The sequence below is a fragment of the Penicillium mononematosum genome (genome assembly GCF_028829835.1).
Source record: "Penicillium mononematosum strain IBT 11891 chromosome Unknown utg000005l:1.0-9366267.0:1.0-9372171.0, whole genome shotgun sequence".
NCBI lineage: Eukaryota > Fungi > Ascomycota > Eurotiomycetes > Eurotiales > Aspergillaceae > Penicillium > Penicillium mononematosum.
Window position 1 is genome coordinate 2,189,218 of NW_026643275.1, and position 22,890 is coordinate 2,212,107.

Genomic DNA, 22,890 nt, shown 5'->3' on the forward strand with positions numbered 1-22,890 from the left:
CCGCTAAGCAGATACTACGACCAGGCTCTTTGAAGGAGACATATGGTGTTTCGAATGGCCCAAGCCCATAACCACGCAAAAAGAACCATGACAACAAGGATTCGCGCACAGAATAAAACCGTGTTGTCTCTTGGTGAATCAAGTTTCATTGGTAGTTTTTCTACAGCTAATGATACGAAAGGCGCTCATAGATGGAGTAGTATGGTAGTAGTCGATACTTCTCACGGTCGATTTCCTTACTCCGTGCCTTGCGGAGATATAGATCCACGAATATTGAGAAGTCTTAGTACACATGGGAATGTGATTGAATAGCGAAATCCATAGCGATGCCAAACATAATCTATACATGTTTGAAGGTTATCTCAACTCCAGAAAACCAAATGTCCAGCCAGGTATATAAGTAGATAATAACACTACACAAACAAAGAGCTATTTGGAGCGAGGAGATCCAGCCCAGACTCACCCTCAAGGAGAGGAAAGAGGCGACGAATCCGGTCCTCTAGAATAGCATCTTCAGCCTCCCAACGTCGACGATCAAGATGCTTGGCCTCTGCACGGCGCTCGCCGCCAAACCAAGCACTCTTGGCCCGATCCCTGCTCTCCTGCTCCTCTCGTCGAGCACGGGTAACAAGAGAAGAGACCAGTAGTTTTCCAATTCTCCAGCCCAACCTTTAGACACTGTGCGCAGCGGGTTCGGGCATTGCGGTCGGCTGAATTGCCGAGGTCGAGCATCGTGGACTCGGCCATGTCGACTGCATCGCGCGTCCAGGCTAGGCCGGCCTCCTTCGACGAGGAGGCGTACAATATCTCGCCGATGTAGGTCATCAATCCTGCTTCTTCACAGGCGGATGCCGTGGTGCGGCGTGGGGGTTCGTTGCCTGACGGGAGGGGTGCTGGGTACTCCACAGGAATGAGGACATTTTTGAGCGATTTGAAGAGGGAAGCGAATGGGTCATTGTTAGATTTAGGCGGAGTCGGAAAAGAGGGGATTGTGTCAGGGCCTGATGAGAGAGGTAGGCTGCGTCGGGCTTTAAGAACAGATGTGAAGAGTGACAAAGCCGTTGGAAGATCGGCTTGACGAGCATTGTGGACGGCGAGGGCCGTGCAGACACGGAGGATGTTCTCTGAAGGCAGGTCCCCGCTGTTACTCTTCAAGAGGCCGTTCTTCAAATCCACAATCTTGCTAGCATCTCCTTCCAGCCCACTGGCAGCAATGTCCAAGGCCCACTTGTACATGTCACCCGCCGTAACGCCCAAGCCTTTGAAATCAAGCCAATCAGCATAGGCCAAGGCAGCATCGAGTCTCTGCCTTGTGTCAAAGCCTTTTGTTGTCAAAACCTTCATGTAAAAGCGCTCCGGAGACGGAGACGCCTGCTCACAGTCCTCTTCCCGTGGGACCTTCTTTTGGCCAGCGGGCATGGGTTTTGGTCGAGGATTTGAGGGTCCAACAACGTATTCCGCAGGCGCAGATATCTTCTGCTTGCGATCTGTTAACCAGCCGTCCAGGTTCTCAGCAGCCTTGGCAGCACCCATCAGGGCCTGGAAATATCCGCGGCGCCAAGGCTCACTCTTTGCGGAGACATCGAACCCAGTGCGGCCGACACCTTCGACCAGAAATCCACCGTCATCTTGTTCCAAAAGACCCTTTCCTTCTCCATCTAAGTCCTCCAGGCGCTCCAGCAGCTCACGAAGATATCCAGCGACCATGGGCCAATTCGTCATCAGCTTGCCGATCTGCTCAGGGTTCTGCAGTGCTTGTGCGGATCGCAGACACCAGCGGCTTTTCCAGGACCATTCTGGTGGAGTGGGCCATGAATGCTCGATGTCTTCTTGGTAGATGCCGAGCTGTATCGCAGAGAACAAGACAAGGATGGCAGACACCGATAAGCCGATCTTAACACCTCGTGATACCCTTCGCTTGTAATGCTCGCGGCTCTCGGTAGATATCAAGCGACCAAAGTGCTGGCGGAGATGGATTGATAGCGGTGGTAGTGGACGGGTCGGCGCAAGAGGTGATAGGAAGGGCAGTTGAGGGCGACCCGGCGCCGGAGAAAGAAGAAGTAGGCGTGTGCGATTGGTGAATGGTCGGAGATGTACGTTGGGACCGGAGATCCGAGGCAGATGAGTCGGTCGTATATGACTTGGTATTCGACCGATAGCGCTTCGAGGAGGCAACATGGTGAGTTACCGAAAAGGTTGGAGATTGATGAAGCCTTACCATCCATGGATGTGCTGATTGATGGGTGTTTGTCTGGTTTGTCTGTCACGTGACCGCTGTGGACGCTTATAGACAAGATACTCCAGCACTTACATGGCATTGCAGAATCAAGCAAGACTATAATTAGTACCACTTGGACCCATTGCTCGGGTATGTCTATTGACCTTCCGTTGAATATATTTCTTGGATTTCAACAAATGTTTCTTCATATCTAGTTTGCGATAACATTGTTTAGAACGATATATATCTGGACATCCCGGAGCCCGAAGCCCAGTTCGACATTGGCAAGTGGATAATAATATCTCTGCTTTGGGAACTTGATTTCAAATAGACATACATCTCAACTGATGATAGTATACTAGTTCCGCAGTTTCTTGACAGCTCGGAGTGCTAACATTTGCACTGTCTTTAAACTGAATACCAAGCCCATAGTACTGCACTAGTACCTTTCTCATGGCAAAAGCCATGCTTTTTCTGGTGGTTTTGATGATGCCTGTTGAATTATCCAAGCAACGGAGTCACGGACCAGTTTCTCAGCTTACTCTCTGTGAGGGTTTCAGGCCACAAGCTGGTGTGCTGGTGAGCCCTTTATCTATAGCTTACTCCGTACCTACCGTAAGTATAGAGAGGTACCTAGACTTTTTGATTTACTATCTCAATATCTCCTCTCTCTGCCTTTGGCTGCACATTTCATGTCCCAGCTGCCAATATTCCTAATGGATAATTCTGCCGAGGATGTCATCCTTGAATGCGAACTTTTACCTCTGTCTTTCACAACCGGCATGTAAGATGCAGCTGGCCCGACTGTACATGATTTGCATCCAACTAGACTGGAAGCACACTACTACTAGCTATTGGTGTTGCAGTTTATCAATAACGATTGTCTAATGAAGTATATAACAGCCCTGAAGTGGATCTGATGCCAAGACTGATCGACGGAGATAACGGGTAAGATAGTGGGGCTTGTCCACATTGGGGGCCTGAGGCTACCTATTTAGGTACATATGTAGGTACTTGCTCATATGGTTTCCATTTGGCTTCCACGCTATTCCCTTTTTCCTTTTCTATCGTATCTCTGCCCTGTATACCTCATTCATTTCCCACCTTGTCTTTTCTTTCTTTGCCTTGTTTCCTTTGTTGACACACACCTGAGACACTTCACATTTCAGGCCTGATTCCTTGACACCGACCTTCGCGCGTCTCATTGCTTCTTCTCTTCTACATTCTTTTCAAGTTTTCAACACAGTGATACATTATCATGCCACGCAAAGAATTTTTGCGAGACCTCGCAGATGTGGCAGTCCCTGGCCGATTCCCCTGTATCTCTGACATCAGAACAGGGGAATATGATGGATCAATTTCCTTCACGTTTACAGCACCTGGGGCAAGCCTCTCTCTTGATCTCCAGGCCATAGTGTCAGGTAAGAAAATCTTCTAACTAACAGTGTCTTTTAACGCTCCAGTCTTTTGCTGACGCATAAACAGACTCTCACGACTACCCCAATGACCATGGCTTTTTGGCCTTCTCGTCATCCGAGAACTGTCCCAAGACAGTCAGCTCCTCGCTGGAAAATGCAGTGCCCTCTTTCACAGGCTTAACCATCCATGCTTTATTGGGCAACATTGGGAACATTATTACCAAGTCTATGGTTGATACTGCTTCACCATCCAGTCACCCAGAGGACCCAGACACTCTTGACTCCAACGAGGACGAGTCAGCCGCCAGCGACACCGAGCCTGACTGGGAGTCTGACAATGAGAACAAAATATTTGCATCAACTCGAAGTGAGACTCAGTTACGCGAGAACATTCGCCGTGACCTTCGTGCGGCCAAGAACGCTGGATTCAAGGTGGGATACCTGGGGCCAAAAAATGGTACCATCATTGTGACAGTGTCCTGCCGCATTTCCAAGCTCGCCATTTCCGAGGAAGCTATGGATGCCTGGAGCGTTGAGCCCTCGGAGTATTTGGTTTTGCTGATCCGTTATCGACCGACCTACCTTGATCTCCAAACAATTATCGAGACAGCAGGTGATCCAAAAAATCCACCGGTTCAGATGCATGTTGGCCTCTGTCATTCATACAAGCCATCCTTAGAGCACGCGATGGAAGCCATACAGGGGCCACAGGATAAACAGACGAAAGACGAGAGTACAACTTCGGACAAAACAATGTGTGGTCATCTTCTCAGGCCGTTGTTCATTGGAAGATCGCTCAATTTGCTTCTAGGAGAGCGACTGCTTGGGATCATCATTCTTCGACTAAAACATGGGTTCTCATGGACAGGGGAGAACTTTTCTTCCAGACCAACCAAGGCAGGACTTATGGTAGCTCTGAGATATCTTCTGAGGAGTACTGTCAGCCGGATTACTGGGCCACTTCGACGCCAGCAATCCTTGTGGCTGACCATATGACTGAACTAGACCGCAATATGTCCACTATGTCTTTGCCTCTTCTAGCCATGCAGTTTACCCTGCGGCATTTTGTCAAGTGCACAGAGTTCTGCCTGGTTTGTCACTGCAAGATTGGTGATACTTTCGAGTCCCTGAAGCCATATGTCTGCTCCAACGCGTTGTGTCTGTATCAATACATGACGCTGGGCTTGGGGCCAAGCCTTGAATATGAGATCCGGTCCCAGCCCTTTGTCGTTGACTTGCTGACCAGCCTGGCATACGCGCGGGCTTCAGCGGGACTCCTTGAAGACTTCCCGACTGGTCTTCGGCTGCGCGTACCCGAGAAATTGCTGCCTCGGAAAAATCCAGATTCTATTGCATATTACACTGGAGAATTCAATGCAACCAATCTTGAAATTCGATTAAACCAGCCGACTCCTGTCAAAATCGGTGATTGGATCGTCATCATCGTTACAGTCATCGAAACAGAAGAATGGCACTGTCACGTTGATCATGTCGGTGAGACGTCAAACTATATTACCATCTCACCTCCGATTAGCAAAGGCCATCAATTGCAGGGAGGGCAACTAGGTGCGGAGCCCCGGCACGTGAGATTCGTTGTTTACGACACCAATTTGGACGACTTGGCACCCGTACAAAAACAGCGGATGATTTCTTGCCTATTGGGCATACTTCCTGGTATCGGGGACATGAAGGCCTTCATCGAAAGCCACGAAAGGGGCAACTTTCTTTCATCGTGGAGGGCCGTCATATCTCCTGCCGGGTTGGACCTTTTACGCTGGATTGTTTCCTCAAATCGATCTTTCATCAAGCAAGATGACGATAAGCAGCATAAAGTAGCTGGGATGAGCGATTACGTCCAATTCAGACTTGTTCAAGGTGCTGCCGACAAAGAGCAGCGCTTTATCAACGCGGTCAATTCCAATTCCTTGGCCCAGAATCCGAATCATCCCACAATATTCGCTTGGCATGGCAGCTCTGTCAATAATTGGCACAGTATTTTACGTGAGGGGTTTCATTTCAAGCAAATTGTCCATGGCCGTGCCTGTGGCCATGGCGTTTACATGTCGAATCGGTTCTATACCTCAATGGCATACACTGGTACTTCAGCACACTTTCTTCCCATGTTGTCCGAGAGTCGACTGAAGCTCGAGACGGTGATCTCTCTGAATGAGGTCGTCAATGCTCCCGAGAAGTTTGTAAGCCACAGCCCACACTACGTCGTGCAACACTTGGATTGGATCCAACCAAGGTATCTTTTCGTCAAGCTTTGCAACTTCAACGGACGTGGTACGGCATGCGGGAGTACGTCAAAGAGTTCGAGATCCCAGCCATCGTCCCACAAACATGACGGAAACCGCATGTACAAACAAGATCAGCGTTATCTGGCCTTGGGCCCAAACGGAAACCAGGTCAAGATCCCCATCTCGATCTTTAGCGGTCCACGGGGGAAATTCCTTGCTAGAGAAACAGGGCTTACGGACCCTGTGCCGTCACCTAAGAGACGCAAATATTCAGTTGAAGATACTGAACAACATGACGACGACGACAATGTTAGCATTGAAACGGCCGTAGAGGATCTCAGCATTCTTTTATCTGACGATGAAACGTCTGAAAGTCCAGGTCCCAGCATGCAAGAAGGAGCTGTCCCAGAAACTGACCTCAAGACTGATTTCCGACCCGGAACCCTGCAGGACAGTTCTTTGCCTACACTTTCTCCACCTCAATTTGCGACGAGCTCAGCGACAAAAATCCTGCAGCAACATCTTCAGGCTACCATCAAAATCCAGGAGAGAGTGCCACTCCACGAGCTCGGATGGTATGTCGACCCCAGCTTGATTACAACAGTCTACCAGTGGATAGTGGAGCTACATACGTTTGATCCATCTCTCCCACTAGCGAAGGACCTCAAAGCGATCAGCCAAAAGAGTATCGTCTTGGAGCTCCGCTTTCCCCCAAAATTCCCCATGGATCCACCCCTTGTACGGGTCATCCGTCCTCGGTTTGTCGAGTTCAACGCTGGAGGCGGCGGGCACGTTACCACCGGTGGATCCATGTGCATGGAACTGCTTACACACTCGGGCTGGCTACCGACAGCTTCGATTGAAAGTGTGTTGTTGCAGGTTCGCATGGCTCTTACCAACAAAGACCCGAGACCGGCGCGTCTGAACCGAGATCGCACAAATATGGACTATTCGGTAGGCGAGGCGGTGGAAGCCTACAGAAGAGTTGCAGTGGCGCATGGATGGCAGATCTCGAAGGATATTGAGAAACTTGCGTGGTGATTTCTTTTTCTTCTCTGAAGGAGACATTTGTACGGAGTTATCTTTGCTTTGAACTTACCAACTCCTCTTTGCTGACTACATTTGTGGTAATCGAAACAATACTTGCTACTAGTACTCTCTTCTCATCTCCATATGTATGTCGTAGTTTGTAGCTTCATACCTAGCATCCCTAAAGATAAACGCCAGTTGTACGAAAATATAGAGGGGAAGCACGAGTCTCGAAGAAAAAAGTTATAATTGAAGAATAAAACTATGTGATCCTACAATGCGCGATGATCCATGATCCCAAAAACCATACGCCTATTCACAAACATAAAAGAACAAATCCACTGAAAGGTCCATAGACAAAACCATTGCCGTTCATTGTACATCGCTTAGCCGAAAGAAATGAAACCTCACATGTGGTTCACGTAGACTCAGATGGACCAGCCTGTGGGATCGAATCTGGGAGCTTCTCGAGTTCGTCGTTGGCTTCCTTAGCTTCTTGTAGCTTTGGTTCAGCGGCAACACTTTGATCAGGGACATTTCTTTCAGTTGTTGCTTCTGTCCTTTCGTCTGTAGCAGCAGCTGTAGTGGACTCCGCTGAAGTGGGCTTGGGCTGTGTATTCTCTGCGATTGGTGGTGCTTGAGGCAAGTCTGGGTTCGCGAGAGACTGGGCATCTAGCCCTTGGCTTTGTTCCGGTGCCGGGGCATCTCCCATCACGACATCTTTTGCTTCTTCTGAGTGTAGACTAGGCCTAGGAGCATCGGAGGGGTTTGGTTGTTCGCGCTCAATAGCTGTCGAGGGGTATTCTTGTGTGTCAGGATGGGAAATGGATTCGTTTGCAATCTGATGAGGTTCCCGGTTCTCTGCCAATGTATCGGTTGATACTGCAGTCTGCTCGGGCTCTGAATGCTCATGTATCTGCAATTGGGTCGAGGGTTCTGAGGATGTTTCGTGGCTGACAGGTGGCAGGGGGGCAGTCGAGCTTTCGTGCTGGCTTGGGAGAGTAGGTTCTTCCTTCGGAGCAAGGTCAGCCGTCGGCTCTACGGTCTTCCCTTCCCCTTGCACCTTGGTATCTGTGCTTTGAGCCTCGCCAGCTGCAGCTGGAAGCTCGGTGGGTTCACTTGTCGTTACGGCAGTTCTGGCGGGAGAAGTGGGAGTCTTGTCATACTCCGAAATCACAGGCTTCCCGTTTGAATCGGTGACCTCAGCCTTCTCGGAAGGGGCATTAGAGGCCAGGGCGCCGAAATCCACCTCTGAGGTCTTCTCAGGCTGATTTTGCTTCTCCTTTTCGGCCACTGAAGAAATTTCGGGGGCAAGAGGCTGGTTTTCAGGAACGGCATCTGACATGTCGACATCAACTGACTGCTCCGCAGGAGTTTCGCCTGGAGTCTGATCCACGAACTCTGTGCCAGACAGAGCTTGCGGGGTTTCAGGAGTCTTCGCGTCCATCATGGATTCATCACCCTCGTCGCTCTCTTCGCCTTCGTCGCCGTCTTCGTCGTCTTCATCTTGACCAGCCTGGTCAATGGACTCCTGCTGGCCTTCTCTCTTGACGCCACCCTCCCCACTGCCAGGAGCAGGACCAACTCCATGTACTGTCGCGGCATCGGCTCCTTCGCCAGGCGCAAACATGACCTTCTTTTTCCGGCCCTTTCCAATGCCTCTGCCCTTTCGTTTAGGTGGAGGTGGACGTCGCTTCGGAGGTGTCATTACAGCTGCTGATCCAGCCTCCGCAACAACAACACCTTCAGCATTGACAATACCGACCCCCTCGACGACAGTTCCAGGCGCAGGCGCCTCAGGCTTCACAGGCACTTGGCTCTGCTCGGCAATCGTCTGTAAGTCGCCAGTGATCTCTCCTTCGATGCGATGACCCTCGGGCACCCACGCCTCGTAGATAGAAATGTTGCCTGTTTCAGGATCAACTTTCTTGAATTTCGTCCTCCTCATGGGCCCAGTAGCAGGGTTTCCGTCGGTACCAGCATTGACGCCATAAAGAGACGAAAGACCAGGTCGCCTCTTTGCCAGGAACTCCACTTCCGCAGGCTCGAGGTGCTTGGGAAGCGTCATCCATTTGCGAGTTGTGAAGCTCCGATCAGCCATCTGAGATGTCGAGGCCGGGTCTTCCACATCTGCCACGCTTTTATCCTCGTCATCAGCTGCTCGACTGCCTTGGCGGATATGGATACACCCGGCACGGGCTGCTCGAAGGAGTGCGCGACTGATTGGCGGCAAGAGCTGGCTGTCTCTTGGCATGGGGAGCTCTGGTAGCGTTGGTCCTCCGCCTGGGCCTTGAACGCCAAATTCCGAGTCATCGGGTTTGGGCGCTTGAGAGGAAGGTGTGCTGCTGTCGGGACCAGCGACGCACTGGCAATCCCTCAAAGACATCGTGATCGATCTGGCCGGTTCTGGTGCGGTTTGGGGCACCGTCGAGGTGTCGCCCTGAGCGCGAGGCTCTGAACTGTGGTGAATATTAGCCATCTAATTCTGGCATTTCAAGATCTAGTATATCCGGAATGACCATGTGTCTAGGGCGACCAGGTCGGGGCCAGATAAGATAGATCACGACGGGGGCAAGCTGAAACGTACCGTGGAAGGCATGGCAGATGCCTCTATACTAATTCAAAGAGAATTGCGCCCGATCAGGAAGCTTGTAATGTCCTTGTGGGGACCTCGCGGGGAGGATTCTTTGGCGCGATGTGGTGGAGTGGGTGATGATAGCGGAGCAGTGCAACTCCGTCGCGTTGCGATGCTACAAGACTGTAAAGAGACATCACGTGATCTATACTTATTGAACATCCATGCAACATCCTTAGCAGCCATCTATATTGTGATGATATCCCTCAATTGATAGAAGGCAAAACAACATTGAATTCATTGCGATGTATATTGTGATTCAAGAGTGGAATGGGGTGTTTCTGGTGCTTGATGAAAATAGCTACAGCTGCAGCTGCATCGCTGGGTGTATAAATACAGAAAATGAGCAGATGTTTGATTAGTCCACCATTGGCAATTTGTCAAAGCAAACACAATGGAATAGCTACAAGTTTCCAACCCTCAAGAATCAATCCCAACTACTACAGGTTAGTACATGCAAAACAGGTGGACACAGAGCTTCAATTGAAGGACTTACCCGGTATCCTTCTGGCGAACAATGCCTCCATGGTCCCCAGTTTCCTTTCCCTTCAAAGGCAATGTAAGTTTAAATGTTGGAACAAGGCCCTAAATCAAGGTAGGACTTACTGTCTTCTGGCCTTCCACCACCAACTTATCCAACTGGTAGAACTGACTGATGATCGTTTGTCTCTGCGATTATGTCAGTATAATTATACCACAGTGCTGAATTGAATGATTTGTAGGGGCAGTGCTGCAAGGCGAGACTCGTCGACTTCTGATACACGAGGTTTGACGAGGTTTGAAATGGACCTCCCATATCTGCCGATCGAGTCCCACCTGAAAAGCCATATGATATCACTGACCTTCAGCAAGCGCAAGCTTTGAAGTCCCTCCTGGATCAGTTCCTGTACCCGGCGTTCCTCTGTGGTGTTTTGGTGCTCGCGGAACGAGTCCCTTGTCTTCCGACGAGCGTATTCACGGAAGTTGTAGTTGGAAAACTGTCCGGAGTAGCGCAGAAGGGAGCGGAACTAATAAAAGAAGGAAAACACCCGTTAGTCTGATGTATCAAAGATAGGCGTGCGAGATTGAAGCGCATATGGAGCCGAGATGACATACCAAAGATCGTGCCTGGAAGGCAGTCTCACGATTCAAAGACGCGACAGACATGATGACTGAGTTATGACGGGAGTATTGAGAGGATTCTGATGGCAACAAGAGTCAAAAAGCCGAAGGCGAGGGGTGCGAGACGGCTGCTTGGTCAACCCCAAGTTATCACTGAAGCCGTGGTCGACGCGGTCGACACGGCGCTGCTGAGGCAAAAAGTTGTGCTAAGAACCACCGAGTTAGAGCGATGTTCGTATTGCAATGGTCGCGATATAGGAATGTAGTTCACGTACGTTGGGCGCAATGACTCGTATCAAAAACGCAATCGGAGGTGGCGGTTCAAGCTTGCGAGAACCAAAGATCCGGGAATGAAAACACACAGGAATCGATGATTTTGATATCTCGTAAAACAGTCTCTTACAGCGAAAGAGACACAGTTTGAAATATGCAAGAGGGAAGAAGAAGCGCAGAAGTGGGAAATTCTTTTGCGTTCGGAGACGAATGACGGAGTTACCGGGGCCGAGCTCCTTTGCTCCACGTTTCTTTCTGGATATCTCAAGCTTGGGGGATTGATCGCATTTGATTCAAAGTCCACAACTCAACTCGACTTGGCAGATATTTGCATTGAATATCTGCTCCGTTAACCCTTCACCTTTTTCTCCATGACTCAAATACCCACGCCACCAGCCTCGCGACCGGGCTCGGAGGCCCCCGAAGTGAAGGTGAAGCCGGAGGCTTTGGAGGATCCGGTCGAATGTTTGGATACACTTCTTGAAAAATACTTGCACCTGCTTGATCGGCAGCAGAAACTTCATTCAAGTCTGGCAGAGCAGCTATCATCGGTATGACTTTGTTAATCATGGTTCCTGAAATGTGCTGAGACAAAGTAGGGGTTCTTTGCTCTCGCCCAGGCCAATTTCTCCAGTCCTCCTGGCCGTCGTTATGGTCCTGATTATTACGATGAGCGCATGAAAGCAACGAGAAAGATGTAACTTCACCCGATGCCATTGATTACTGACGCTTGTTAACTGGCCGAAATCGACAGATCAATCCAATCCGAACAAAACACGGACAAATCCACGAACGATCTGCAAGAGAAAGAGGATGTTACTGCGCTACCTGGTCCTGAATACACATTCTCCGTCGAACATACACCCAATCATCCATCAGAGGAGGCCGATGGGAACAACGAAACCAAAGCTTCTTCTCCGGTCCTAGGTGGACATCTTGAGGCCTCCGAGGAAACTAGTCCGGCCGAGACGGCTAGCTCGGAACCCTCTGACACTGCAGGAACTGAAACCACCCCTGTCGAAAAACAAAAGTCCGTCCCTAAGAAGTTTCGGTCTGCCGATCCAATCCACTGGTATGGAATATTGGTCCCCCAGTCGCTACGCAGGGCACAAGACTCTTTCGCAAATGCGATAGACAATCAGGTGCCGGATTTGGCTAGTACAACAGTCGAAATGCGAGCCCTGGAACACCAGATAGACCAATTACGGGGCAGGCTGGAAATTGAATCCTCCGACGCAACTACGTTGTAGTCATCCGTGACCTTGTCCAACATTACAAGGTTAACCAGCCGTAAGGTCAAGTTGACATTGAGAAGTCGCACAGAGCATTCTATTGCTGAGAGCCCCAGGAGATCACCTTACATGACCAGATGTGTTTAAAATTGGGGTCGCAAATGCCTCACATCTAAAAATGGACTTGCAAAACAATCTACAATATATCCACATGATCCACGAACTGTTATATAGCGGAAGCCCAGACCAGCTTCGTTATTATTGTGGATATGTAGAGACTCGAGAGCGGAGAATCAGCGGAGAAGAATATCTATAATTATATACAACATACGAAGTACTCCGTACAATACATGAAGATTTAAAGGGGTTGAAATGTGGCCAATACCAAGTAGGGATAGAGATGTTTCAGTGTAAAGCCCAGTCTATACTCTGAAGGGGATACTCCGTACGGAGCACTAATTCTACATAAGTACGATATAGCCGAGTCGGGTCAAGATCCTCAAGCTTTCCTTTTTCCCACGTCTTTTTCTGATCTCGACGGAGTATACGGAGTATACGAAGTTTCCTCCATGCATATGCATTTCATTCTCTAACATGTCCAATAACCGAAGCATTTCAAGTTTCAAATTACTAAAAAAGGGCCTTAATGTGAGACGTTAGCGTCCGGGGCTAACACCAACCCCACTAATATCGTCAAGATGTGATTCGTCTAGTAATTTAGCCGGTCTCATGTTGAGGCCCTGACCTTTCATTCCCTTTTTTTTTTGATTCTGTTTTTTTATATATTGTAAAGGTAGTTGAAAGGAAATCGACATGTCAGGGTACTATGTAGATCCGATACTCATCAGAGGGGGGATTTGAAGTATAAGGATGGAGCACGGCGGGGTCTGATATAAAGTACTTTGATTACAGGAGTCAATTCCCAAAGAAGTAAAGAAATTAAAGAAATTAATAGTCCATGGGCAGATGTTTAGCATTAATATACATCCCGTTTGAGATGTGGACTAGTATCCATGTCAGCCCTCTTCAATCTTTTCCTCTCCTTTTTCCCAACTTCTGAGCTTGAGGCTCTCCCCTTTTGAATTGGTATGTTGTTAAAGTCTATTCAGGTCAAAGATTGCGGTTAACCTATGTTGTATCTAGCCTTGAACGCCAGTTTGATACTAGCGGTTCGTTCCTGTCCTTTTTCCCATTCCTCTTTTTGAACGGTAGGTCATCCCATGACTCTGGATAGAGCTGGCCCTGACTATATCATATACAGTGGCATTGAATGCCCTTCCATTCTTTTGCGATCTTGATCCTGTGGATCTTGCCTTGCTAGGTCGTTTTATTGCTTTATCCACTTTCTACGATCTTGTAGACACTTGTGGCCAGACCCAGTTGCTCTGGTTTCAGTCCTTTCATCTTTTCATTCATTCTTAACTTGATCAAGGCATCAAGCAACCGTTCATTTCCATTCGTCAACATTAGAGAGACAAATCTCTCTTTTGCACCGCAGTACCACCACGCCATACTTGATACCCTGCGAGCCCTAACTTCTCGCAAACTATACAAGAGCATCCACCTCGGCATTCCATTTAGCCATATTTCTTTTGACCAAACGACCAATGAGTACAGAAGTACCAAACTCCGCCCCCTCTGGGCAGCCTGACAGGAAAGGATCTGTCAAGCGGGCCAGACAAATGCTGGATGCCGGCGTGCGTCCAGAACGAACTTCACCACCCCAGCAGATGAGACATCCGCCTGTCCCCAGGGATATCTCCCATCAAACACAATGGCCTCTTCCTGATTCGGGTCTCCCACCGCACCCGATCAATCAACATCCTAGGTATCTGGTTCCGCGTGGTCCTCCACCTCAGAGACCACCTCATCCAAGTGAACTCCCTTCGCCATCCATTTACTCCGAACGGGATAGCCGAGTCTCAGAAATGAGCTTGGCTCCGAATCAAAGACCTCCCCGATCCTTTTCACAACTCCAGCCGCCTCCGTTGGCGCACTCACGCCGGCCGATAGATGATGTCCCTGCCAGTCCTACCAGCACAATCGACATGACGACTCCTCGAATATCGATTGCAACAGAAGAGTTGTTCAGACAATCCGTGACTTCGTCGACACCCTCTGTCCCCGATGTGCCCCAATTTCCACCTACTTTTCTGCTGTCCGAGTCCACTCAACCTCAGGATGACCCCAGCCACCGGACGGCAGGTCTTGTCGCACCACTCAATGCACGAAAGCCTCCCCAGGCTCGTCGATCATCCGTCTCGCCAATTCCAGAAGAATTTGCCGACTCTCGCTTTACCAAATGCTCCGTCGCGTCGAGCCGAGCCGTCCCCTCGAGTTGGGGATCTGGCCCCGCCGAATCCGAGATTCTGGGAGCGTATCTAGATATGGAATCAGATGATGGCCAGCGGTCACCGGGCCTCCAAGAGGAAGATACGAGGCTCGTCCGAAATGCCAGTATTGGAAAGCGAGGAAAGCCGACGATGCGTACCATCACCAAGTCTAATCCCGTTTCCGTTGCAGATATGCCAGCACCCACCCAGGAGGAATCCGTCAAGGGCACAGAAGTACGACCTATCGGGTTAGGAGTTGTTGCAAACCAGATACCCCATATCCCGAGTCAATTACGAAAGTCGTCTACTACAGCATCGAGTGAATCATTGAAAGGCGTGGATCCGGAAAAGCCACCCTTTTCCACACAGTACGACTCGCCCTCTGATACGCGGCTCGAAAAAGAGCTCGAGGCCTTCGGACAGCTGCCTCACGCTGCTCCAACAATGAGTGATAAAAGGCCTGGAGGTCGTAAGCCTCCCGCTCTGAATATGCATGCGGTGCGGGATGCAGAGGCTCGTGGGAGCCTTTCCAGTCTATCTGATTTGATTCGGAGGGCGACAAAGCTGGCGACGAACCTGGATCATGGGAGAACCGCTAGTCGAGCTAATAATCTGGCCGGTGGTGATGAGGCAGGGTTCAGGACTGCGATGGGTGAGTGCTTCGGACCCAGATCACCATGCGGCATTTCCGGGAGTAGTATTAACTCGTCTGTGCTTAGGACACCGACCACGCAACTCCGGCTCTATATCTGACATTCTGGCCTCCTTCCCCCACCGGCTTTGGCCTCATCCGAAGGTCGTGCATCACGCACATCATGGCCCATGTTCTTTGGACGCTCTAACTTGCGTAATGTCGAGCAGCTTAACTCCAGTGATGACGACCCAAATGCTCCCCGACGCAGGAAGACATGCTGCGGAATGCCTCGGAAGATCTTTGTGCTCATCTGCATTGTAATCTTCATCATCGTCGTTCTCGCGATTCTTCTCCCTGTGTTCCTTGTCGCTGTGCCCCGCGAGAAAGCGAACTCATCCTGTGCCGAAAGGAACCCCTGTGAGAACGGAGGTATGAGCGTCTCGGCCGGCGATGAATGCTCATGCATTTGTTCGAACGGTTATACCGGCTCACAATGCAATATTGCGGGTGATGATAGCTGCACCACCACCCGACTAATTAACGGATGGAATGCGACCATGGGCAGTACACTCCCTTCTCTATTCGAAGGATCCAAGACAAAATACGGCATCACCCTCGACCAAGTCACGATCATGGCTCTCTTTAACATGAACGACGTATCCTGCAAGACCGAAAACGCCCTCGTGGCTTTCGACGATGTGACAAGTGACACAAATAAGACCCGCCGATCTGTACAATTGATAGCCGACTCGATGCCATCCGAAGAGAACGGGAAGAACGGTGATTCATCATCGGTCTCAACAACCGACCCAACACCAGTCCTAGCTGTCCGTGCCGAGGCCACTATGAACGGTATCCTATATGATGACTCCAACAAGTCAGCTACGACCACGTCGGCACCTACTCAAACCGAGTCAGCGAGCGCTTCCACCACCAGTACCAGCTCTCAATCCAGTTCCGGGGCCAAGGCGTCCACGTCCACTGGGACCAGCGTTCCCGAGGACGTTGTTGGGTTTTCTCGGGTTGCGGTGTTGTACATTCTGCAGAAGACAGGTTCACTTGACACGGCCATGTCTTCGGGTGAGAATATCCAAGGATACCTGGTTGATCCGTATGCGAACGCCACTCACCCGGCCATGACGGTGGGGGCTTTCGCTGTGGATTTTGAGAAATTGACGATCACGCTTCCCAATAGCACGGTGAAGGCTGAGTGATGATTGAAAATATGTTGTATGTAGGCAAAGGTGTATATAGGTCCATCGATTTAATTATATATATTGGGATATCATACTCCATACGTATGTGTATGTTGTGTATGTCGTGTAGGTCAATTCTAGCCAACATTGGAACGTTGGCCGGATTTAGGGTTTTAGATTACCCGGTCGATCCTTTCCTAATTAGGAAGTCCAATGTCGTGATTCCGCGCGGAGGTGACGTGCTCCATCACATGATCTCCTCTGCCGATGCGCTAAGTTGAGTCTATGGGAGTGGCAGGAGTATAACGGACTACAACATATATCAATTGATCAAGGACAAGTACTTTGGACTATATATACTTCTTGATCGTCTATTAAGATTCATAAATTCCCTCATATATGATGATCTCAATCAAAGGGATCGTCTATTTGCCCCTGAAAATCCGGAACCTCAGTCTTCCGTACCATATACTTCCAATGTTGGTAGGCCATGAATCGACTAATGTATCAGAACTACCTAGGTATACACTTATACTGTTTAAAATTGCAAAGACATACTAGATATATATATTTATTGATATGAATGAAACCATTCTGAAACTTCCCGGCAAATAATTAGCCCTAAGGTCCATAATTAACATCCAAGCTGTTACCCCGAGGAGATCCAGCCAAGACTTTTCCACTCCACACGTTGACGACTTCTGTTGGATGTGGATGGTGCAATCCACACCCCTCCAGGGCTCCAAGGAAATTTCTTGATAAGCAAAGCTTTCCCTTCTTTTTTTTCTTTCTTGTACATTACTCTTTTTCTATTCTATCCTTTCTTTTTTTATATTCACTATGGCCAACGCCCCTCACGGTGGTGTCCTCAAGGACCTTCTCGCCCGCGATGCTCCCCGCCAGGTCGAGCTCGCCGCTGAGGCCGAGTCTCTCCCCGCTGTGACCCTCACTGAGCGCCAGCTGTGTGATCTCGAGCTGATCATGAACGGAGGTTTCTCTCCTCTGGAGGGTAAGTGCAATTGGTTCCTTTGAGATCCAAATGTTCCTTGTTTTTGGGAGGGGCACGGGCATAGAGGGGCAATGGCTAATCTTCATGCAGGTTTCATGAACCAGGCAGACTACGACCGGTATGTGTGACACGGATGATCCCATTGGAATGAGAAACCCCTCATTCTCGGTGAATAACCTATAACAGCGGCAGCTGACAATGTGCATAGTGTCTGTGAGGACAACCGCCTTGCCGATGGCAATGTGTTCTCCATGCCCATTACCCTCGACGCTAGCCAAGAGGTTATCGACGAGAAGAAGCTCCAGGCTGGCTCTCGCATCACCCTGCGTGACTTCCGTGACGACCGTAACTTGGCTATTCTTACTATCGACGACATTTACCGCCCCGACAAGTGAGTTTGCCCTTTCTCTCAATTTGACATTCGGAACCGGTCGCACTGTCGATCATTATTTTTTTTCGTACCCTCGGACACCTTGTTTTATCTTTATTATGGGCGTTTTATGTCACCAACCTCGAATCTTTACCCAATGAGTCGATGTGGTTCGTGCTGTAGTGGGGCTCGCTGACGTGGTTCTCCCCTAATTTAGGACTAAAGAGGCCAAGCTTGTCTTCGGCGGTGACCCAGAGCACCCGGCTATCGTGTACCTGAACAACACCGTCAAGGAGTTCTACATTGGTGGAAAGATCGAGGCCGTCAACAAGCTCAACCACTACGACTATGTCGCCCTCCGCTGTATGTTCAATTCCCCTCTCGCCCTTGAATCTGGCTAATAAATCTTCCTACAGACACCCCCGCAGAGTTGCGTGTCCACTTCGACAAGCTGGGCTGGTCCCGTGTCGTCGCCTTCCAGACTCGTAACCCCATGCACCGTGCCCACCGTGAGCTGACTGTCCGCGCGGCCCGTTCCCGCCAAGCCAATGTCCTGATTCACCCCGTTGTCGGTCTCACCAAGCCCGGTGACATTGACCACTTTACCCGTGTCCGCGCCTACCAGGCTCTCCTTCCCCGCTACCCCAACGGCATGGCCGTCCTGGGTCTCCTGGGTCTGGCCATGCGTATGGGTGGTCCCCGTGAGGCCATCTGGCACGCCATCATCCGTAAGAACCATGGTGCCACCCACTTCATTGTCGGTCGTGACCACGCCGGTCCTGGTTCCAACTCCAAGGGCGAGGACTTCTACGGCCCCTACGATGCTCAGCACGCCGTCGAGAAGTACAAGGACGAGCTCGGCATCGAGGTCGTCGAGTTCCAGATGGTTACCTACCTCCCCGACACCGATGAGTACCGCCCCGTTGACCAGGTCCCCGCTGGCGTGAAGACCCTCAACATCTCCGGTACCGAGCTCCGCCGTCGTCTGCGCTCCGGCGCTCACATCCCCGAGTGGTTCTCTTACCCGGAGGTCGTCAAGATTCTGCGCGAGTCCAACCCCCCCTCGCGCCACCCAGGGTTTCACCATCTTCCTGACCGGTTACATGAACTCCGGCAAGGATGCCATCGCCCGTGCTTTGCAGGTTACCCTGAACCAGCAGGGTGGTCGTTCCGTCTCCCTGTTGCTGGGTGACACCGTCCGCCACGAGCTCTCCTCCGAGCTGGGCTTCACCCGCGAGGACCGTCACACCAACATCCAGCGCATTGCCTTCGTTGCCACTGAGCTTACCCGCGCCGGTGCCGCTGTCATCGCTGCCCCCATTGCTCCCTACGAGGAGTCTCGCAAGTTCGCCCGTGACGCTGTCTCCCAGGCTGGATCCTTCTTCCTGGTCCACGTCGCCACTCCCCTCGAGCACTGCGAGCAGTCCGACAAGCGTGGCATCTACGCTGCTGCTCGTCGTGGCGAGATCAAGGGCTTCACTGGTGTCGACGACCCTTACGAGACTCCTGAGAAGGCTGATCTCGTTGTCGACTTCTCCAAGCAGAGTGTGCGCAGCATTGTGCACGAGATCATTCTCGTTCTGGAGAGCCAGGGTTTCCTGGAGCGTCAGTAAGCGCGAGGCTTGGCGGAGTCGATTATATGTTTTTTTTGTTCTTCTATGGATTCCCCTGGCTTAGATAGTTCAAGTTGCCAATAGATTTGGTTTTGTGATCTGACCTTCTACGCTATAAGCAATGTATTGGCCCAGGATAGATAAGGGCATAGCATAGATGATCCTTTTGAACAATCTTGCAATATTATAGTTATAGAGACAAAGAAACATAAACATCACCAGTAACTCATCCAATAGTATAAGTACTATATCTAGACTGTACCATAGACTTCAGAGACCTACGAACTAGGAATTCCAGGGAAAACCATGTTGAATTTAGAGGCATCTACCCTGGCTATATCAGAGCTATATCAGAGCTATATCAGAGCTGATGTCGAGCAACCACCCGTGGACACTTTCATAACCATGACGCGTAAAGCAAAGAAAAAACCCCAAGGAATCACGAAGCCACAGCGAAATGCAAAGGGAAATAGAAAAGAAAAGAAGAAAAGCAAAGTAAAGTGAAAAAAGGGGAAAGGAACAAACGCCAGGGGTAAACACACGATGTCGTACATGGGGGTAAATTGCCAGCACGAATTCTAGCCAAAGTCGAAAGAATAAAAGATTACCGGGAAAATTATCAAGAATAGAAAGGATAGATCAGTGCCGAGGTCAACAGAAAATAAAATAATAAAAGACTTCCCAGCTGCTGGTTGCCAGACCAGGGATTGCCAGAAGATGGCCGCGTGAAAAGCTCACAAAGTCTGTTCAGAGGTCAGTTATTTCTTTGATCCCTTGACAGACTTCATAACACGCCGAGCTGCACTTTTGACTCCCTTGCCAAAGCCCCCTTTGGGAGTGCTTTTAGCCTTGGGAGCGGGCTTCTTAGCCTTAACTGGGCTCTTGGCAGGGACCTTTCTCGCAGGCTTGCGAGGAGAAGCTCCGGAGCCTTTGGAAGCAGTAGCGAGAATTTTCTTCTTGGTCTCAGCGGAGGGCCGCTTGAGCTGGGATGTTGTCTTCTTGGGAGAAGCCGGAGTTTCTTTGGCTGTCTTGTTTGATCGGGAAGCACGCACAGTGGCCTTGATCCGGCCTGTGGCTTTGACGGTTGGTAGCTTAACGTTGGTCTTCGACTTGACAGCAGTTGTGGATTTGCCCTTTGCCGTTGTCTTGGTCGTCTTCTTCCCACGGACGGTAGCCACGGCCTTTTTCACGCCGGCCTTGATGGACTTGGACTTGATAATCTTGCGCTTCTTGCCTTGCGGGGCCTCGTCGTCGCTTTCGGATTCTTCTGAGTCCTTTCGCTTTTTGCCAATGACCTTTTTGGCAGTTGTCGTCTTTGGACTTGCCTCGGCCTTTCGTTTCTCGAGTTCTTTGGCACGTTGCTGCTTTTCCTTCAGCCGTGGACCAAGGAAGCCTCGACAGTTCGCTGATCCACAGCGGCATTCTTGGACATTCTTGTTCGAGTAGGGACTGATATAGTATTAGTACATGGTCAAGTGGCTTGATACACATGTAATACTCACTCAAAGTTGTAGTCATAGCTCAATTCCTCCCCTGTGGAGACTCCTCGATCTCCAGCGAAGAGCGCCATGCGTGGCTTGCCAGCGACAGTCCATTTCTCCATACGGCAGTTTGGCTCACAGGCATGGTTAACAAAGCGAGCAATAGAACCGCGAGTAGCATCGATGATCATGTTTTGATCAAAATACATAAGGTAATAACACTGGTTGGCGAGGTCAATAAACACTAGTCTGTAAAACACCAAGAGAAAGGGCACGTACGTCGTTGTTTTTGTACACTGTTCTCATCCTCTTCTCGCATTCAAGCTGGGTGAGAATCTCGCCGGTGTACTCCACAATAATTTGGTTGGGCTCGAAGGAACGATTGCTGCGGACGCCATATCCGCGATCTGCTGTCTTGATGACTTCGACTCCAATGTTATACTTGCCCCCGGCCTTAGTCCGCTGCTTAAGGCCCTCGAAGTTTCGGTTACCGCACTCAGGACCCAGCCGGCAGTTACCGTTGTCGCACTCGTAGAACATATAGCGGTTCTGGCAATTCTCATCACAGCCAGTGTCTTCAGTGCACATACAAGTAGACAGCTCGAGTTTCTTGTTCGCTTTCCAAAAACTTCCGGCATCACCAACAAAAACATCTAGACTGTTAGTTAGCCCTCACTTCATAATGGAGATACTCGACATGCCACTCACTCTTGTTAGTCTTGCGCCATTCGTTGGGTTTAGGCTGTCCAGGTGGCAGTGGCGAGAAGATATCATACGGCAGCTGGTAGTCCCGCCCAGTCTTCAAAAGACGAGCACCCTTGAACATTGGCATGGGAAGGATGGTGCGCTGCATGGGACCGGTTCCAGTCTTCTTCGAATTCTTACTCCGGCGCTGCTTAGGAGGCGAGTCCGAGGGTTCCTGTCCTGTGTAAAGGCCATGCGACAGCCATATCTTGCGAGGTCGCGAAGCAGATACAGCCGGTTCCTCTGGTTCAGGAGTATCCTGATCTTGGAGCTTGGGCAAGTCGCTCTCAGATACTCGACGCTTCTTTGATGCAGGCTCGTTGACTGCCGAGGGGGCCGCCTCGTCTTTCGACGGGCATTATTGCGAGGGCGGAGACTAGCACGCCGACCAAGATCCTTGTCTGCCAGGCCTCTCGTGCGCTTTCCCAATATACTGCTGGCCCGGTCGACCAGATCTGAAGCCTTATCCATCAGACTGAAGCGACCAGACCGTCGTAGAGACTTGCGAGGAGAGGTTCGGGATGGGACCACCTCAGCCGTGGGCGCTCCTTCGTCTTCGGCCAATGCCTTCCCCACACGCTTCCGTAGCGTCCGCTGCTGAAGCGCCGTGTTCATATCCTCTGATTGCAAGTCCTGGGAAGACTTTGAGACTGGTGTATCGGGGGCCACAGTGCCGTCGGCCACGGTATCATCGTCGACTGGAGCTCCGCTCCACAAGGAGGATTCCATCACTGCAATACTGTGGCGGAGAGAAGAGTGAGATCGTTTCGCTTTGGCAAGGCTGTCGACATATGCCTCGCTAGATGAGGCCGCGGGCTCCTTGTTTGTGTCGTCTAGTGACTCGCCGGGTCGCAACGATGCGCGTGCAACCCGTGTTGACCTTCGCCGTCCTGCGGGTTTTTCGTCGGTCAGCGCGTTCTCGTTGTTGCTCGAGGTCTCCGAGCGGCTGTTTTCAGGCGTCAAGAGCTGTTCTGGCACGTCGAGGCTCATGTTGTCATCGGTAGGCTCGTGAGCCTGAGCGTCGGGAGCCGCGGACGCGACTGATCGGGACGTTCGTGGCGCCATTTTCGTGAGGATAAGATAACAAGAAGGACAATTCCACCTGGAACCGCCCTTTCTCTATCGATGTAGAGCAACTGGCGCGTGTGGTCGGGCTGGATGGGGAAATATCAGGGGAAGGTGTCGGATCGAAGAGGATCAGCTTCCCGCGCGCTTCTTATCAATTTAGGGTGAGGGTCTGACGCGTGCAACAACACTTTCAGCACTCCAATCGTAGAATTTCCCGATCTACAAGAGTACTAACGCAATGAAAAGAATGGCAAAGCAAGGGAGAAGGGGAAAATAAGCATCCGCCAGAAGCCTGC

At 50.5% G+C, this 22,890-nt stretch overlaps 8 protein-coding genes across 8 annotated transcripts; 4 read left to right on the forward strand and 4 right to left on the reverse strand.

Annotated features, from left to right (window-relative positions):
- Window positions 1-413: 413 nt before the first annotated feature.
- Window positions 414-2,178, reverse strand: N7519_008890 (uncharacterized protein; the record flags this gene model as incomplete). The annotated part of the gene is given in 2 exon segments (XM_057295663.1): window positions 414-669; window positions 680-2,178. The coding sequence occupies 2 exon segments, from the start codon at window positions 2,176-2,178 to the stop codon at window positions 414-416; spliced, it is 1,755 nt and encodes a 584-aa protein (XP_057143545.1).
- Window positions 2,179-3,476: 1,298 nt separating this feature from the next.
- On the forward strand, window positions 3,477-6,917 carry N7519_008891 (putative ubiquitin conjugating enzyme; the record flags this gene model as incomplete). Its single annotated transcript, XM_057295664.1, has 3 exons — window positions 3,477-3,639; window positions 3,704-4,391; window positions 4,448-6,917. The coding sequence occupies 3 exons, from the start codon at window positions 3,477-3,479 to the stop codon at window positions 6,915-6,917; spliced, it is 3,321 nt and encodes a 1,106-aa protein (XP_057143546.1).
- Window positions 6,918-7,323: 406 nt separating this feature from the next.
- On the reverse strand, window positions 7,324-9,291 carry N7519_008892 (uncharacterized protein; the record flags this gene model as incomplete). The annotated part of the gene is made up of 1 exon (XM_057295665.1): window positions 7,324-9,291. The coding sequence occupies one exon, from the start codon at window positions 9,289-9,291 to the stop codon at window positions 7,324-7,326; it is 1,968 nt and encodes a 655-aa protein (XP_057143547.1).
- A 676-nt stretch (window positions 9,292-9,967) lies between these two features.
- N7519_008893 (LYR motif-containing protein) lies at window positions 9,968-10,686 on the reverse strand (the record flags this gene model as incomplete). The annotated part of the gene is made up of 5 exons (XM_057295666.1): window positions 9,968-9,977; window positions 10,037-10,086; window positions 10,147-10,209; window positions 10,383-10,547; window positions 10,636-10,686. 5 exons carry the CDS (start codon window positions 10,684-10,686, stop codon window positions 9,968-9,970), a joined length of 339 nt encoding a protein of 112 aa, XP_057143548.1.
- Window positions 10,687-11,285: 599 nt separating this feature from the next.
- On the forward strand, window positions 11,286-12,164 carry N7519_008894 (uncharacterized protein; the record flags this gene model as incomplete). Its single annotated transcript, XM_057295667.1, has 3 exons — window positions 11,286-11,465; window positions 11,514-11,611; window positions 11,669-12,164. The coding sequence occupies 3 exons, from the start codon at window positions 11,286-11,288 to the stop codon at window positions 12,162-12,164; spliced, it is 774 nt and encodes a 257-aa protein (XP_057143549.1).
- Window positions 12,165-13,753: 1,589 nt separating this feature from the next.
- N7519_008895 (uncharacterized protein) lies at window positions 13,754-16,327 on the forward strand (the record flags this gene model as incomplete). Its single annotated transcript, XM_057295668.1, has 2 exons — window positions 13,754-15,131; window positions 15,276-16,327. 2 exons carry the CDS (start codon window positions 13,754-13,756, stop codon window positions 16,325-16,327), a joined length of 2,430 nt encoding a protein of 809 aa, XP_057143550.1.
- An 822-nt stretch (window positions 16,328-17,149) lies between these two features.
- On the forward strand, window positions 17,150-19,301 carry sC (sulfate adenylyltransferase; the record flags this gene model as incomplete). Its single annotated transcript, XM_057295669.1, has 6 exons — window positions 17,150-17,318; window positions 17,409-17,436; window positions 17,527-17,709; window positions 17,906-18,051; window positions 18,105-18,718; window positions 18,765-19,301. 6 exons carry the CDS (start codon window positions 17,150-17,152, stop codon window positions 19,299-19,301), a joined length of 1,677 nt encoding a protein of 558 aa, XP_057143551.1.
- Window positions 19,302-20,059: 758 nt separating this feature from the next.
- On the reverse strand, window positions 20,060-22,591 carry N7519_008897 (putative histone-lysine N-methyltransferase (Ash1); the record flags this gene model as incomplete). Its single annotated transcript, XM_057295670.1, has 5 exons — window positions 20,060-20,750; window positions 20,804-21,003; window positions 21,062-21,435; window positions 21,491-21,850; window positions 21,910-22,591. The coding sequence occupies 5 exons, from the start codon at window positions 22,589-22,591 to the stop codon at window positions 20,060-20,062; spliced, it is 2,307 nt and encodes a 768-aa protein (XP_057143552.1).
- Between the last annotated feature and the right edge of the window lie 299 nt (window positions 22,592-22,890).